The sequence below is a fragment of the Rana temporaria genome, chromosome 3 (genome assembly GCF_905171775.1).
Source record: "Rana temporaria chromosome 3, aRanTem1.1, whole genome shotgun sequence".
Taxonomy (NCBI): Eukaryota; Metazoa; Chordata; class Amphibia; order Anura; family Ranidae; genus Rana; species Rana temporaria.
Window position 1 is genome coordinate 310,021,713 of NC_053491.1, and position 16,634 is coordinate 310,038,346.

General features: G+C 48.7%; 1 protein-coding gene across 3 annotated transcripts in view; it reads left to right on the plus strand.

The window, feature by feature from the left end:
• LOC120932444 (A disintegrin and metalloproteinase with thrombospondin motifs 2-like) overlaps nucleotides 1–16,634 on the plus strand; it is a 1,658,079-nt gene that overhangs the window by 370,450 nt on the left and 1,270,995 nt on the right. For all 3 annotated transcript variants that reach the window (XM_040344802.1, XM_040344801.1, XM_040344800.1), the window contains exon 3: nucleotides 6,660–6,862. In XM_040344802.1, coding sequence (XP_040200736.1) covers nucleotides 6,695–6,862 — 168 coding nt within the window. In that variant the 5' untranslated portion in view covers nucleotides 6,660–6,694. The remainder of the gene's footprint in view (nucleotides 1–6,659; nucleotides 6,863–16,634) is intronic.

Below are 16,634 nucleotides of genomic sequence, written 5' to 3' on the forward strand. Positions count from 1 at the left end.
TAAGCAAATCAATAGTTCAAAGGTTGAAACTTAATCTTCCTAAGCATGCCCCAAAGGGTCTAAATACTGGTGATGTAGTTTCGCCTTGAGCCTATGGCCTAGGTCATCTTCAGGATTTAGAGGGGTGTCATCAGTAATGCGGCCTAAGGTTGTAACGGTTCATCAGCATACATTGCACATGAAACCATGTATGAGGGGGATTAGAAAGAGGAGAAAAGACAGGGGGAAAGGGAAGCGAGTAAGAACGGTGGAGTACCCCAGAAATGACACGGGCAGGGAGAGAGGGGGAGGATGTACATCAACACGCCAACACCTGCCCTCCAGTCAGGAACACCTGAGGGAGAAATTTTGGAAGGATTGAATCTGCAAAGGCCCATGTGGCCAATCGTCCCTAGTTAAGGGGTCTGCATAATGTCATCATACTCCTGTGAGTATCGGAAAATGATCCAAGGCCTCCAAGTAGTCTGAAAGGCCTCTACTCTGCTATGTTCCTGCGCCACAGTGTCCTCCATCTCCCATATACCTCCAACTTTCTTAAGCCAATCTATCATTGTGGGTACCTTAGTTGATCTCCAATGAATAGGAACCAACGACCTTGCTGCGTTAATCAGATGTTTGGTTAGCGATTGTATGTCTGTAGAGTAAGGTGGTTGACGTGTAACAGGCAACAAGCTGCATCCAGGGACAACTCCGTTTCTGTGATTTTTCTGATCAGGTGTGTAATTTTGTCCCAAAAGGGCGCAATCAGCGGGGATTCCCACCAAATGTGGAGAAGAGTGCCTCTCTCCGTCTGGCACCTCCAACACATCGGGGGTGTCTGAGGGTTCCACTTATGGAGTTTGTCAGGAGTATTATACCAGTGTGTCAACAGCTTGTAGCCCGTTTCCTGGACAAGTGTACTTATAGAACCTTTATGTGCCAAAATGCATGCATACCTCCACTGTTTGTCCGTGAGTGCCTTCCCCAGCTCCTCCGACCATCTCCTCCTGTATCCATCCGCTCCACCACACTCAGCCAGCCATACGAGGTCGATGTAGCCTTATCTCCAAGTCAGTCAGAGGTCTGCGGAAGTCTTGTAAGCGATTTTGTTTAGTAAGGTAGTCTCGTAATTGGAAATATGACCACCACTTCAGTCGTGGGAGTCCATTCCCTTCCTTCAGTGTCAAAAGGTCCTTAATTTTGTCTCCCGAAAAACAGTCTTTCGCGAGTAAGGGGGTGTCGATGTGTCCCGGCTGGAACAAGTCACCGTCTTCTCCCGGGGGGAAGTCAGTATTTCCCTTTATAGGTGTCAAAGGGCCCGTGGGTGTGGTAATCTTGCCACGTTCAGCAATGTAGTGCATGATTTCCAATGTGGTTCGTGTGAGCGGTTGCATTTTAGAGGCGACAGCGGGCTTAGGTTTGGGTGTCCATGGGGAGAACCTCAACGACCGTACGGAGAGGGACTCCTCCAATGCCACCCACGCTTTTGAACGTCTATGGCAGTGCCAATCAATCACCCTGGCCATATGAGATGCGTAATAATAACGTTTAAAGTTAGGTAGCCCAATCCCACCCGCTTCCTTGGGTCTAAACAACCACGACGATTTAATTCTGGGTTTACGATGGTTCCAAATGAATTTTAGAATGGTAGAGTTCATTAAGCGAAAGAAATGTGCCGGAATTTTTATGGGTAGGGTCCTGAAAAGATACAGGAATCTAGGCAAGACCACCATTTTGACAATGGATGCGTGCCCGAACCAAGAAAAGCAACCTATTCGCCACCGTTCAAGGTCGGCTGTGCAGCTCTTCAGGAGGGGTGGAAGTTCAGGTCAAAGATGTGTTGCAATTGTGGTGTCAGGTGGGTGCCTAGGTACTTGATAGCTCCTTCCTCCCATCTAAATTTGGATTCAGCTTTAGTTTGAATCAGCTGCTCAGTTGGTAATGTGATGTTTATGGCCTCGGATTTGGAGTAGTTGATTTTTAAGTTGGACAAGTATCCATAGCGAGCAAACTCCTCTAGGAGATTAGGTATGCTGGTCGTGGGGTCAGTTAAAAAGAAAAGGAGATCATCCGCGTAAGCTGCTACCTTGAACTCCTCCCCCCGTACCCCAAATCCCCCTATCGCGTCATTCAGTTTCACTGTCCTAATGAAGGGCTCAAGGGCTAGGATAAACAGCAATGGGGAGAGGGGACAGCCCTGTCTGGTACCATTTTGGTTGCACACTGTTTCTGATAGGGTCCCATTTATTTTAAGTTTCACCTTAGGGTTACGATACAGGGCGAAAAATCCATGCAAGCATGCGTGGGCCCAAACCTATGTGTTCGCATACCGCCTTCATAAAGTCCCACGCCACCCTATCAAAGGCCTTCTCCGCATCCGTGGACAGGAGAAGGCCTTCGATGTCCTCGTCTCGCGCCGCCTGTATGAGAAGCAGGGCTTTGGTTACGTTATCTTTCGCCTCCCTGCCTGGGACAAATCCCACCTGCTCCAGACCTATCAGGTTCGGCAGCAGTGGGCTCAGGCGCAGTGCAAGGATTTTTGCAAATAATTTGGCATCTATGTTTAGGAGGGAGATGGGCCTGTAACTGGCGCAGTCCATAGGGTCCTTGCCAGGTTTGGGAATTATGGCAACCTGGGCCGACAAAAATGCAGACGGAATATCTCTCGGCGTAGACATAGAGTTCAAGGCAGCAGCAAACGGTTTAGTCAGTATATCGGTGAAGGTCTTGTAATATATGGCCGTGTAGCCGTCCGGACTCGGGCTTTTTCCATTTTTCAACAATTTAATTGCTTGGGTAATCTCCCCGAAGGTTATCGGTGTTTCTAGCAGCAACGGGTCAGTGTCCGTTAGGCTAGGTAGGCCACTGTTGGCCAGATAGTCTTGTACAATCTGTGCCCTGTCTCCGTTCATGCCCTTGAGTCTGTGTTGGGGCGGTAAGTCGTAGAGTTTGGAGTAATACTCCTGAAAGTGGTCTTGTCAATTTTTCCGTCAGCTCGTCTAATGCCCGCAATGTCATTGGCGAAAGTGTGTTCTTTCAGAGCCCTGGCCAGAAGCTTGCCTGACTTATTGCCCGACTCATAGTATATTTTTTTTTTGAAGAACAGCATTCGCCTCGACTTTGAGTCGAACAAATGCTGCAAGTCCTTCCTGGCCTCCAGCAACTCCCCCGCCAATTTTACTGTGAGCGAATGTTTGTGTTGGGATTCCAAGGAGCGGATCAATGCCGACAGCCTGGAGATCTCCTTCTCCCTTTCTTTCTTACGTTTAGAGCCCATCCTAATCAACTCCCCCCTAATTGTGCACTTGTGGGCTTCCCACACCACAAGGGGGTCTGCTTCCGGAGTGGAATTGTGTACAAAGAATTCCTTTAAAGACTCAGTGAGGGAGGTCAGAAGGTCTGGGTCTGTCAGGAGGGAGGCATTAAGTCTCCATGTAGGTTGCTTAGGGGGCGTGGATAACAGGTTCAGGCCCAGGGAGACCGGAGCGTGATCTGAAATCGATTGGATCCCTATGTGAGCCGCTTCCACTGAGGATAAATTCCTCTGGGAGATAAAAAGATAATCCAGCCTAGCATATCTAGCATGGGGGATCAAATAATGAGTGAAGTCGCGGCCCTCCGGGTTGAGAAAACGCCAGGCGTCGACCAGCTGCAGCTTCTGAAGGGCGGATTTAATTCTTTTGAGTATTCTATATGTAATGCAGGATCTAGCATTCGAGGTATCTGTCAATGGATTGAGCGGGAGGTTGAAATCACCTCCCAGTATGAGGCAACCCGTGGAGAACCCCTGCAGTTCTGTGGTGATCTGGTTACAAAATGTGGCGTGGTCTCTGTTGGGGAAATACACATTGGCTAACGTCACTGGGGTGGTCCCATATGTCCCCTTCAAAAATAAAAACCTACCTCCGGGGTCACTTTTTTGTTCCGTCAGCTGAAAAGGTGCATCCTTACTCACCAATATAGACACTCCCTTCGACTTGGAGTCACTATTGGTGGCATGGAATGCCCTCGTAAAATATGAGTCCGTCAATTTAGGTGCATGCTGTGTCTTGAAGTGCGTCTCCTGTATGAACACGAACTGGGGCTTACCTTTCCTCAGTTCACGTAGAAGGGTGGAGCGGCGTTCCGGGGATATTCAGGCACCTAATATTGTGTGAAATCACTGTCGGTGCCCTTCCCAGCGAAGAGAAAGCCATCGGAGCGGTACAGGAGGAGATGTTTCAAGAGGTCAGCTGTGGTGGCAAGTTCAGACAAAATCAGATTAATGCAGATACAATGGACAGTGTCAGGCAATTGTCAAATCAACCCTCCCCCCTCCTCAGGTCACCGGTCGGGGTTAGAGAGGGGAAGGCAAGGCAAGGGAAGAAAGTTGGAAACTGAGAGGGAAGGGAGAAGGAAATGCAGTGGGTTAAGTAGTGAGAGGGAGAAAGAGGTAGAGTGCCGTAACTATACGGCGGAGAGCAAAATAAGATATGGGTACTCCTCCAAGCGGGGCAGCCCACTCAGGAGTGTGTACCTTCTATGTATATAGTGTCACCTGTGTCCCTAAATCAGGAGCACCGGGACTACACAGCAACAGTCTACCTATGATACAATCCAACAAGGATTGAAATTAGTAGGAATAGGTTCAAAAGAGGTAAATGGCTGCATCATTGGCAGCCGCACATATAAAAACAAAAGAAGTTGTGGGTCTGGGGTCCACATTAAACATCAATGAGACTTATACATCCTAGTCAACAGTAAACTACCTGGACCCTCAGACTGAACTTAGTTCACACCCGACCTGGGTATTGAAAAAAAAAACACATTGAGGTCAGAAACATGTTATGAGCAGTATAATGAGCTAGGTGGAAGCACTCAGCAAAAAGAGGAACTTCAAAAAATGAAAAATAACTAATAAAGAAAAAATATACCAATAAAAAAAATAAAGGATAATAACACCATTGATGGTAACTTCCCCAGAGGGGAAACATCTGCAAGCTGGATGTAGAAGAGAGGCTGCAAGAGAGGGACACCACAGGTGTCGCGGAACAGGCCGTGAGCAAAAGTCTCCAGCTCGGCATCTTGGGGCATCAGGGTGAGGGGTTCAAGTGTAGGAGTCCCAAATGGCTTTGCAGGCAGTCCACTGCCATACCGTGATACAGTTCAGCTCCTGGCGCATGGCAGGAAAAGAAAAGTAATTCCTCCAGGGGGGCAAAAGGTGCAAACTGGAGGCAGGGGATAAGTTGCTCCACTGGATCAGAAAAAAACAAGTCCTTTGGCAAATGGGGCCCTCTCGCCATCCGGGGATGACAGAGGGGAAGGGGTTTAACTGCCTGAGTCCCAAAAGGCTTTGCAATCAGATCATGTCCAGCTCACAGCAAAGCTCAGCACGTCGTGTGGTAGAAAAAGAAAAAACAAACAAAAACAAAAAATCAGGAAAAGGCAGGACAGAATCAGGGAAACCACTGACAGGATCAGTCATCCTCAAAGTCCATTTCAGGACCAGCTAGGCGTCTCGGGGTCCCCATCTTGGAACTGCCAGCACGACTTTGCTTTTGTCGTTTAGCCTGTCGTTTCTCAGGTGTGGATTGCGGTGACCTGAGATGAGTCAGAGTCAGGACGAGATGCAGGAATTTGGCGTACCAGTCAGGGAGATCCGTCTGTTCCAGATCCAGTGCAGAGCAGAAATCCGGTAGGTCAGCTGGTGTACGGAGGACTTGTTGGCCATTTCAGGTGACTGCTAGTGCAAACGGGAAACGCCATGAGTAACGTATGTCCTTGCTCCGCAGCTTCTCCAGCAGGGGGCGCAATGCACGTCTGTTTTTTAAAGTTATTTGGGAGAGATCCTGAAATAACATTATGTTTTCTCCATTGAAGGCTATATGGTCATTTCTCCTTGCCTTTCGCATAATCTCATCCTTCAGAGTGAAGCTTTGAAAGCAACAAATTATGTCCCTGGGTGGCGCGGTGTCTGGTCCCCGTGGTCTAAGGGCCCTGTGCGCTCTTACAAAATTTATAGCTGTGTCCTCCTGCCTCTCCAGCAAACTGTTGAAGACCCTCTGCAATGCCGGTATAATCTGGTCATGGCCCACTGATTCTGGGATCCCCCGCACACACACATTACACCTTCGTCCTCTGTTATCCAAATCTTCTATGTGCCTGTTCATCTCTATTAAGTGCAGGGCCTGAGCAAGCGAGTTCTTTTCAAGCTTGTGTATTGCTTTGGGAATTCGCGGGACAAAACGCCGCTATTTTGTCCGCCTAGATGTGAATGCAGCCTTAGGGGGCAGTGTAAAAAAGAATGCTGATAAGTTGAAAAATAGGGTGGAACTCCGTTTTAAGGGGGTTTAAGTGCCCAGTGGTCAAGTGGTTAAATAAGTGCCTATACTGTTTAAAATCCAGTAATACACTCTCACCCTGCTCTGTACATGGTCAGTTACTCTCCATTTTTAGGCACTGTCCAACTTGAGGTCGGGTTTAGTTCCACTTTATGATTTACTGCTGTTCAGGGGCTTTGGGCTTCAGCAAAATAGCAGCTTTCAGCAAGACAAAACTGTGACAATGCTGGAGGCAATTAACAACCCGCACTAATTTTGGTAGCATAATTATTAATGTGGAATGTATTTTCCTTACTAAAGAACTTTATTTTTTATCAAGTTATTATGAGTAAAGTTCCGCTTTAATATTTTATTTTTCAGAAACGAGTCCGTTTAACTCAAATGTCCTTGAAAGCATGCTTTACAGTCTTGAAAGTCAAATCAACAGCACACGGAAGCGAAGTCGTAGACATGCAAGTGATAATGATTACAACATTGAAGTTCTGCTTGGAGTAGATGATTCAGTTGTTCGATTTCATGGAAAAGAATATGTACAGAAATATCTTTTGACACTTTTAAATATTGTGAGTGGTTTATTTATTTCTAATTTACTTTCTATACTTCAGCTGAAAAAAAAATGCTTAATAACTGGTAATGAATATTGCATGTGAATGTCTAAATCCCTGTCAAGCTTTTATTAAAGTTGGTGTCCCTGTTGCTGAGCTAACTATTTTTGTAACCATTATCACATAAAAGAAATTGATGTGGAAGTCCAAAAGAGTGTGTGCATAACTGTGTTTTTATTCACAGTGATCCTGTCACTCTACTAAAGATTAATAGACAAGGCATACTGTGAATACTTACCTTTTCTGTTGCCCAATTCCATCATGAAAAATCTTCATGTAAGGTCTGCAATGAAAATGATGCTTCTCCCTAAGCTTTTGCTGGTTTCTCCCCATTTCTGTAATGGTGTCCTGTAATGATGTGAAGGCTGGGGGGGATATAAATCTACGATTTAAAAAAAAAAATCAGATTAAATTTTTTTTTGATAAGCTGCTTTTGGAATCTAAAGAGAGTTTTATATTTAAGATACATTAATTTACTTTTCCGCATGAAATGGAGCTTAGTTATGTAGCATGAGGCTGTATATTCTGAAATCTAAAATTTTTTGGTAAACTCATTCAATGAATGAGTTTAGCTATGATAACATGCACTGCATTTATACCATTTCACAGTAACCATAAAAAAATCCTAAAGTTCAGGAATATTACTTTAGTTTTATCCCATTGTCTTGCAAATCTAAGTACACTATAAACTGTACGATTGAATTTGTTCTGATATCACTGTTTTACTGACTTGACAGCTTATTATTCTAAATAGGAAACCTTTGTTTTGTTGGCAAATACGTATTCTTCTACCTATTTTTGGTAAAAAAAATCACAATAAGCGTTTATCGATTGGTTTGCGCAAAATTTATAGTGTTTACAAAATAGGGGATAGTTTTATTGCATTTTTATTAATATATTTTTTTTTACTACTAATGGCGGTGATCATCGATTTTTTTTTTCATGACCGCGACATTATGGTGGACACATCGGAAAATGTTGACACATTTTTTGGGACAATTGTCATTTTCACAGCAAAAAAATCTATATAAATGCATTGTTTACTGTGAACATGACAATTGCAGTTTTTGAGTTGACCGCTAGGGGGCGCTGAAGGGGTTAAGTGTGACCTCATATGTGTTTCTAACTGTAGGGGGGCCGGGGTGGATGTGTGACGTCATTGATTGATCGTGTGTTCCCTGATATAGGGAAACACAATGACAGCGCCACAGTGAAGAACGGGGAAGCTGTGTTTACACACAGCGCTCCTCGTTCTTCAGCTCCGGTGACCGATCGCGGGACTCCAGCGGCGATCTTGTCCCACGGTCACGGAGCTTCGGACCGGGTCGCGCGCGTCCGTGACCCACGGCTGGGCACTTAAAGAGGACGTACAGGTACGTGCTTGTGCCCAGCCGTGCCATTCTGCCAACATATATGTGCAGGAGGCAGTCCTTAAGTGGTTAACACCTATCCCCCTACAACTTCTGCAGGTTGTTTACTCTGCAATCTACTGCATCCGCTATTGGACTGTGATGCTTTTCATCCCTACAATGCTGCTCTGAAATCACTCTGGACTCCACTACACCCCCCATACCAGTTAGTGGCAAGGCATTAAATATATAATAAGCGAGGGCATTAAATATGGCCAGGAATCTCGCGGCTAGTGTGTTGTTGAAGGACTTATAATATTGGAGGGAAAAGCCGTCAGGGCCAGGGGCCTTCCCCGCCTTCATTTGTTTGATTGCCAGATCTACTTCCGATGCAAGAATGGGGCCGTCTAAATCCAAGGATTGCTGAGGGGAAATTGGCTTGGAACTGTATTGTGCAAGAAATGCCTTGATTTGGCCAGACTGCAAGTCGGCTTTGGACTGGGAAGGGTCAAGGGGGTGGAGACTGTACAGTTTAGAGTAAAAATTCTCAAATTCCTTGGCGATGTCTCCATTCCTCACCAGGCGGCCGCCACCCGAGCTTTGTAAATGGTGAATTGTGGACGTGGGTTTAGAATTTTGCACCGTGCGAGCCAGCAGGCGTCCACATTTGTTACCCTGCTCATAGAAGATCCTCTGACCAAGGATGTAGCGTCTCCTAGAGCGCTTGCACAGTTCCTCCATCAGAGATGCACGAGTGCGCAATAAGTCCTGGAGTGTGGCCTGTGCTTGGGACTGTTTGTGAGATGTCTCGAGGAGTTTGATCTTCTTGATCAGAGAGTTGATAGTCTTGATTCAGTCTTTTGGCTTTCGCCGCCAGAGCCATCAGTTCCCCGCGGATCACGCACTTATGGGCTTCCCATAGGGATACCGGCGATACTTCCGGGCAGGAGTTTTCCGCAAAATATTGTTGAATACGCGTGCGTATGTGAGTGATCATCGATAGGTCCTTAAGTAAGGAGGGGTTCAGGCGCCACGTCTTTGTTCTGGAAGACACCTCAGGGAAGGTCAGGGTGACACTGATCGGATGATGATCCGACAGGAACATGGGTTCTATTGTGGACTGTTGGAGAAGGGGAAGGTCAGATTGGGACAGGAAAAAGTAATCGATCCTGGAATACTTTTGGTGTGGGGCCGAAAAGAAAGTGTAGTCCTTGACTGAAGGAGAAAGTGTACGCCAGGTGTCGTGTAGGGTCAGGGACTGAAGAAGAAGGTTGATCTGTCTCAATGCCTTATATGTCAGGGCAGAGGTCCCCGTTGAGGAGTCCAGCAGGGGGTTCAGGGGGTCATTGAAGTCCCCCCCCAGGAGCAGAATACCCGACCGGAAGGAAGTTAGAAGGTCGCATGTCGACTTGAAGAAAGCTACTTGACGTTCATTGGGGCAATAAATATTAGCAAGTGTGATCGGCCTAGATTCGTAGAAGCCCTTCAAAAAAACAAATCTACCCTCTGGGTCAACAAGAGAGTCAGACAATTGGAAGTTCGCATGTCTAGAAACTAGGATAGAAACGCCCTTCGTCTTGGAAGAGGGGTTGGTGGCATGGAAGGCGGTCCGGTAGATGTGATTAGAGAGTTTGGGGATCGCGTCCGAACGGAAATGGGTTTCCTGAAGGAAAATAAAATGTGCTTTATGTTTAGTAAGGGAGGATAGGACTTGGGACCTCTTTTCAGGTAGGTTAATGCCTTTTACGTTAAGGGAAAGACACTTCATGGACAAAGGAGGCATGATCACTGGTCAGCGCTGCAAGACCTGGCAGGAGCCAGGTAGTGGGGGTCCTGGGTTTGGTGGGTGTAGCGAGGTAGAGGGGGCCCGACGGTCAAACCAAGCGGGGGGCGTGGAGCGGACCCAGTCAGAGAAGCGGGCAGGAGCCCAGGGGGAGGGCCAAAGGAAGGGAGTGGGGGCAAAGGAGGAGATGGGGAAAGAAAGAGAGAAAAAGAAACAAGAGGGGGAGATGGGGAAAGGAAGGGAAGGGGGGGAGAGAGTAAGAAGGAGGAAAAGAGCGAGCAAAAAGAGAGATCAAAGAAGAGAAAGGGAGGACAGAAGATGAAGAAAAGTCTCAAACCAGAGGCGATATTAGACCTGCTAAATCACCAAGAAGGGGAAAGGTCTGGGGGTTAGCAAGAAAAACCCCAATAGGGTCGCTGTGTGGGGTCGAAACAAGGGACGGAAACCCTGAGAAGGCCAAGGGAAGGGAAAAAAAAAAAAAAAGGGAAAAAAAAAAAAAGAAACCGAGAGAAGGAGCAACCCAGGGACTGGGATGCATAATTGACAAAAGAAAAGCTGGATACATTGGGGAACCTACAGGATATAGAGGCAGGGAATGTAAAAGAACAATTGAGCATGTACGAGGAAAAAATGGAGAGGGGTGTCCAGGGGTACATTCGGTTGCTAGCATAACATGCAAACCCAAACAATGTAAACAGTAAAACCAGGTGTAAACAAAGTTACCAAGATCCATCAAGTGTAGGCACATCTCGCTCCAGTGTGGTCCAATCAGGTGTGCGTCAACAGTGGGTCATATAGAAGAACATAGTGAGAGAAAAGCGGATAACATTGCATTAAAGAAGAAAGCCCCTCAAATGGCGTTGTGAGTGCCCAAGTAATAATAGGGGGTGGTTCGAGTGCCACCAATAACACATCAGAGACCCTCGAAGCAGCCTCTAAAGATACACAGTGTGGGCATATGTCCTTCTGCAGAGCTACATCCCACCTCTAGATCATGCAATACACATTCACATTTGAAAAATATAGACAGTATGGGTCATTAGACAACAGTAAGGGGTGGTTTGGGTGCCCAAGGTGAGCCATCGAGAGCCCCCAAAGCATGCTACAAGTTCCAGTATTGCAGGGATTCTCTCCACCACTGAGGTCAGTAATATACATATGCCATAGGTCATGCAGGCAGTAAAGGCACACAAGGGAGATCCCAGGGGAGAGGTGGGGGGGAGAGGGGAAATGGGGAAGGGAGAGTTTGAGGGGAGATATCGAAGGTCTGCCCAACTGATTGGAGATATATACAGCATGCCGGTGCGTGAATATCTGAGCTATCATCCGAGAGCCCAGCAGTGCAGCGTGGAGCTCATGTGGCGCTGGAGCAGGAAGCGGAAGCCAAGGGGGGGGGGTTGGGGAAAGAGAAAAGAAAAAAAAAGAAAAAAAGGGGGGGTGGGTTAGGGAGGGAAGTGGAGGGGGGGAGTTGGGGGGGAGAAGGAGATGGGGGGTAGGGGGGGTAATGGGGTCGGAGGGAGGGGAAGGTCAGGGGGGGAGTCTCAGAGGGCCCAACCGACCAGCTGAAGGAATAAACATGGTATCAGATTAAGTGCAGCAGGATTGGGCGGTGTCTCAAGTTCACTATGAGGGGGAGAGGCTGAGGGAATCTTCGGGTGTGTGGCGGGGGGGGGGTGTGCCACCCTGGGTAGGGTGGCACCTTACCATGTCCATCTGGGCCGGCAGTCGAAAGTCCAAGGGTGCGGTACATGGTGCTGGGACCGCGCAGTGCAAGGCAGTCCATGGCAGTGGGAGACGGGAAGAGTTAGGCGGTTTCGTTTTCTGCCGATCCAGCTGCCGTGAGGGCTGGGGGCACACGCAGCAAGGTGATCATTCAGGCAGGGAAAGCAGGACAGTTCCATGGCCACGGGGCATGATCCGGCAAGTCCATTGGAGCGTGCAAAGACCGCTAGATCGGCAGGCAGGTTGGAGCCACAGGGGGCTTAGATGAGAAAGTAAAAGGAGCGACACTTGATTAAGAGGATCGCGTGAAATCAGGCATCCATCCGGTCTCTACCCCTGGGTGGTGTCGAGGGGGGGCCTGGGTCGTTGTGGTGTCCATCTCGGCGGGAAGCATGGCCACCCGGCGAGTTCAGGCCCGATCGTTGTCTGCGTGACCTGTGGCGTTGGGCCTTCGGCGACGGGTTCAGGGATACCGGAAGCCACGGTTCGGAGGGGAAGTAGAAGGCATACCACTCCGGGAGGTCAACGAATGGGATGTCCAGTTGATCACAGAAAGAGTGGAGGTCTTCCGGCGTGCGTAGGAGGGCAGAGCGCCCTCTGTTGGAAGCCGACAGCCCAAATGGAAACTTCCAGCGATAGCGAATGTTCCTGGTTCGGAGAGTGTTCAGGAGAGGGGGTAAAGCGCACCTATTCTGGAGTGTTAGTTGCGACAAGTCCTGAAATTTTTTTAACTCCACGCCATTATGGAGAATGCGGTCTCTTTCTCTGGCCTTACGCAGGATTTCTTCTTTAAGTTGGAAGTTGATCACATAACATATCACGTCCCTGGGGGGTTCATTAGGTTGGGGCTGCGGGCGTAGAGCTCGGTGGGCCCTCTCCATATCCACCGGGGAATCGGGAGGGCGTCCCATCAGATCATTAAAGATTCACCATAGGGTGTTTTGCAGGGTGTTCGGGTCCTCAGTTTCAGGGATTCCCCGTACACGGATGTTATGCCTTCTTCCACGATTATCGAGGTCTTCGACATGTCTGTGAAGCTCTAAGAGATGGGCGAGTTGGGAATCATAGGTGGACTGCACTTGGCGGATGGCCGCCGCGTGCGTCTGGGTGGTTTGTTCCACCTCGTCGATCCGATGGGAGACCGCGCGGATCTCTGTCTTGAGGTCCGCCACCGCAGCTGTGACTGCGTTCTTGATGTCTGCAGCCATAGCCTCCAGATGGAGGAGGCTAGGGGGGAGAGAGCACCCCGGGGCAGAGTCCAGTGACGGGAATCCGGGCTCCATATCAGGCAAGTTCGAGGCGTGGTCGCGTGGGTCGCCATGCGCTGGGACTTGAACAAGTCCGGGATGCTCCTGTTGGAGTGCGTTCCTGATTCTCCGGTCGCTCGGGACGTTGACGAGCTCCGGGTGGATCTGCTCATGGTCTGAAATCGGGTGTAGGTTCCCCAAAAAGGCTCAAAACAATCCCCGGGTTGCAGGAGCTCACGGCTTAGGCTGCCATCAAGGTCTCCGTCCAGGCCACGCCCCCACACGTCAGCTTTTTACCCCATCTGCTGTGGCATGCTTTTTGTGTGTTTTTTTATTTTAAAATAAAAGCAATTTATTTTTGCAGTGCGGCTGTCCAGAACGTTTTTCCTTCATTTTACAGATCTCCCTCAGTTTAAGGAGGGGGGTTTTCTTTTTACAGTTCAGGGATCCAAGGCTCGCTATGTTGGGGTTGGCTGAGCGGGGAGGGGGGCAGGGGATTTTATCTAGACTTTCTGGTACTTTGTTGTTTGCTGGCTCATGATGTCCTGATGGTGGATCTACGCACTTTTTTTTGCTCATGCGCGTGTATTTGCTTCAGGTGGCGCGGCCTGTCTGGTCATTTATATTATTGTATGCATGTTACTTTGTGCTTATTTACTACTGTATGTTTGACAAAGCCCCTAAGTATAGTCTCCTGGAATACTAGAGATCTGAATGCACCCCAGAAGAGATCCCTGGTCTTTTCAGTATTAAAAAAATGTCGCCCTCACATCATCTGCCTCCAAGAGACTCACCTTACAGGCTCTAAAACAAGGGCCCTAAAACGCCTGTGGTTCTCTAACTCCTATCATGCCACTCATACTAATTACTTCAGGGGGGTTTCCATCCCTATAGCCAAATCTCTCCTGGCTGAGACGGTACAAGTTAAAACCTACCCTGACGGGTGGTTTATTGTTCTTACTTTGCAAATTTCTACTGTGACCTTTACCCTGGTGAACATTTATGTGCCCTCCCCCGTTTTCGGTTGAGGTACTCTCTAGACTGTCACTTCAGCTGCTGACTAGACCCCCCTGGCCCCTTACTTTATGTGGGGGACTTTAATGCTATATTAGATCCAACTATGGACCGCCTGGGTGGTGGAGCTAGACCCGTTCCCTCTTTTCTAGACTGGGTACAGGTTCATGGCCTTACAGAGGTGTGGCGATGGAAACATCCAAGTGTACGCCACTTTTTCTGCCACTCGGATTTTTCCACACCATTTCCAGACTGGATATGGCGTTTGCTCCGGCTGAGACCCTCCCTGTTGTCTCTACCGTTTCATATATGCCTAGAGGGGTTTCTGATCATGCCCCTCTCTCAGTGGACCTCCTCCTCCTCCTCCCAGGTTCGGAACCTGCTATTTGGCGCCTGAACTCATACTGGTTGGAGGACAAGGTAGTGCAGGGAGAATGCAGGGCAGGCATCACAAACTACTGGAGGGATAATCTGGGAAAAGTAGACCCTTCCACTGAATGGGACACGTTTAAGAGAACTCTGAGGGGCACTTTCATGTCCATCACAGGGGTATTGCGCAAAAATAACCGGATGCTTACAGAAGAACTTGAGACTGTTATGGTACATGCTAAGTCTGCTAATGCCTCTAACCCTGCCTCCGACACAAGGGAGGCATGGTTACAGAGCCATAGGGAGTATGAATTACGTCTCTTAGATGTCACGCAAAAACGTTTGAACATGGTACTAAAGCCGAACATCTCTTGGCATATCTGACTAGACCTGACCATTCTCCCATTTTCATCCCACATATCCTCACAAATGCCTGCACATAAGTCTCCGGGCTTAGATGGTTTCCCGACTGAATGGTACTCACAATTTAAAGACCTTTTGTGCCCCTTTCTTTTGCGAACCTATAACAAAGCTCTAGATGCCGGGATCCTCCCCCCAAGGATGCGAGAGGCTTTGATTGTACTTCTATTAAAACCCTGTAAGGACCCAATTAAATGAATCTTACCGTCCAATTTCTCTTATTAATGTGGACATTAAGGGCCTAATCCTCAAAAGAGATACGACGGAGTAACTGCTGTTACTCCGTCGTATCCCTGGTCCTAACTTTGGAACTGATCCACAGAAGCAGTTTTCCAAAGTTAGGCAGAAGATCCGACATCTGTAAGGGACTTACACTGCCGGATCTTAGGATGCAGTACCGCATCCGCCGCTGGGGGCATTTTGAGTCGAAATGCCGCTTCTGGTATGGAAATTGGCACTTAGGGCGATCCACAAAGCTTTTCAGCTTCGTTTTTTCGCCGTAAGTTTTAGTTTGCCAAGTGTAAAATTAGGGCTGCTTTTACAAAGTGTAAAGTTAGTAACACCATGTAAAAGCACATTCAAGCGACGGCATTTGGTATGCATTCCTGAGGGAGAACTCCACGGCAATTTGTAAAATCAAAACCGGCATGGGTTCCCCCCCAGGAGCATACCAGGCCCTTAGGTCTGGTATGGGTTGTAAGGAGACCCCCCTACGCCGAAAAATCAACGTAGGGGGTCCCCCTACAATCCATACCAGACCCGTATCCAAAGCACGCTACCCGACCGGTCAGGAATGGGAGTGGGGACGAGCGAGCGCCCCCCCTCCTGAGCCGTGCCAGGCCGCATGCCCTCAACATGGGGGGGTTGGGTGCTCTGGGGCAGGGGGGCGCACTGCGGGCCCCCCCACCCCAGAGCACCCTGTCCCCATGTTGATGAGGACAGGACCTCTTCCCGACAACCCTTGCCGTTGGTTGTCGGGGGTCTGCGGGCAGGGGCTTATCGGAATCTGGGAGTCCCCTCAAATAAGGGGGCCCCCAGATACCGGCCCCCCACCCTAAGTGAATGGATATGGGGTACATCGTACCCCTACCCATTCACCTGGAGGCCAAAAGTTAAAGTTATTAAACACACAACACAAGGGTTTTTAAAATAATTTATTAGTCTGCTCCGGAGGCACCCCCTGTCTTCTTTATTAGCTCTAATACCAGGGGGGGCTTCTTCTTCCACTCTCAGGGGGTCTTCTCCGCTCTCCGGGGGGGGTTTCTTCTTCCACTCTCCGGGGGGGTCTTCTCCGCTCTCCGGGGGTCTTCTTCTATCTTCGCCGCTCTCCGCTGTTGACTCGGCGCACCCCGGTTCTTCTGCAGCTGTCCGGTGCCTTCTTCAGCGCTGGCTGCCTGCTATCTTCGTGTGTTAGCTCAATTACTAACAGGCAGCCAGCGCGGTCTTCTGTGACGTCACCTTCTTCTCTTCTGTTCTTCTCCCCTCTTCCGATGTTGACACGTCGCCTCTTGTCACTGCAATGATGGAAGCGCGCCTTGCATCCCATTTATATAGGCATCACCGTCCCATCATGCTCCGGTAGGTACCCACGTGGTGGGTGCACGTGGGTAGGCACCCACCACGTGGGTACCTACCGGAGCATGATGGGACGGTGATGCCTATATAAATGGGATGCAAGGCGCGCTTCCATCATTGCAGTGAGAAGATGCGTCGAGTCAACATCGGAAGAAGGGAGAAGAAGACCATGACGTCACAGAAGACCGCGCTGGCTGCCTGTTAGTAATTGAGCTAACAAACGAAGATAGCAGGCAGCCAATGCTGAAGAA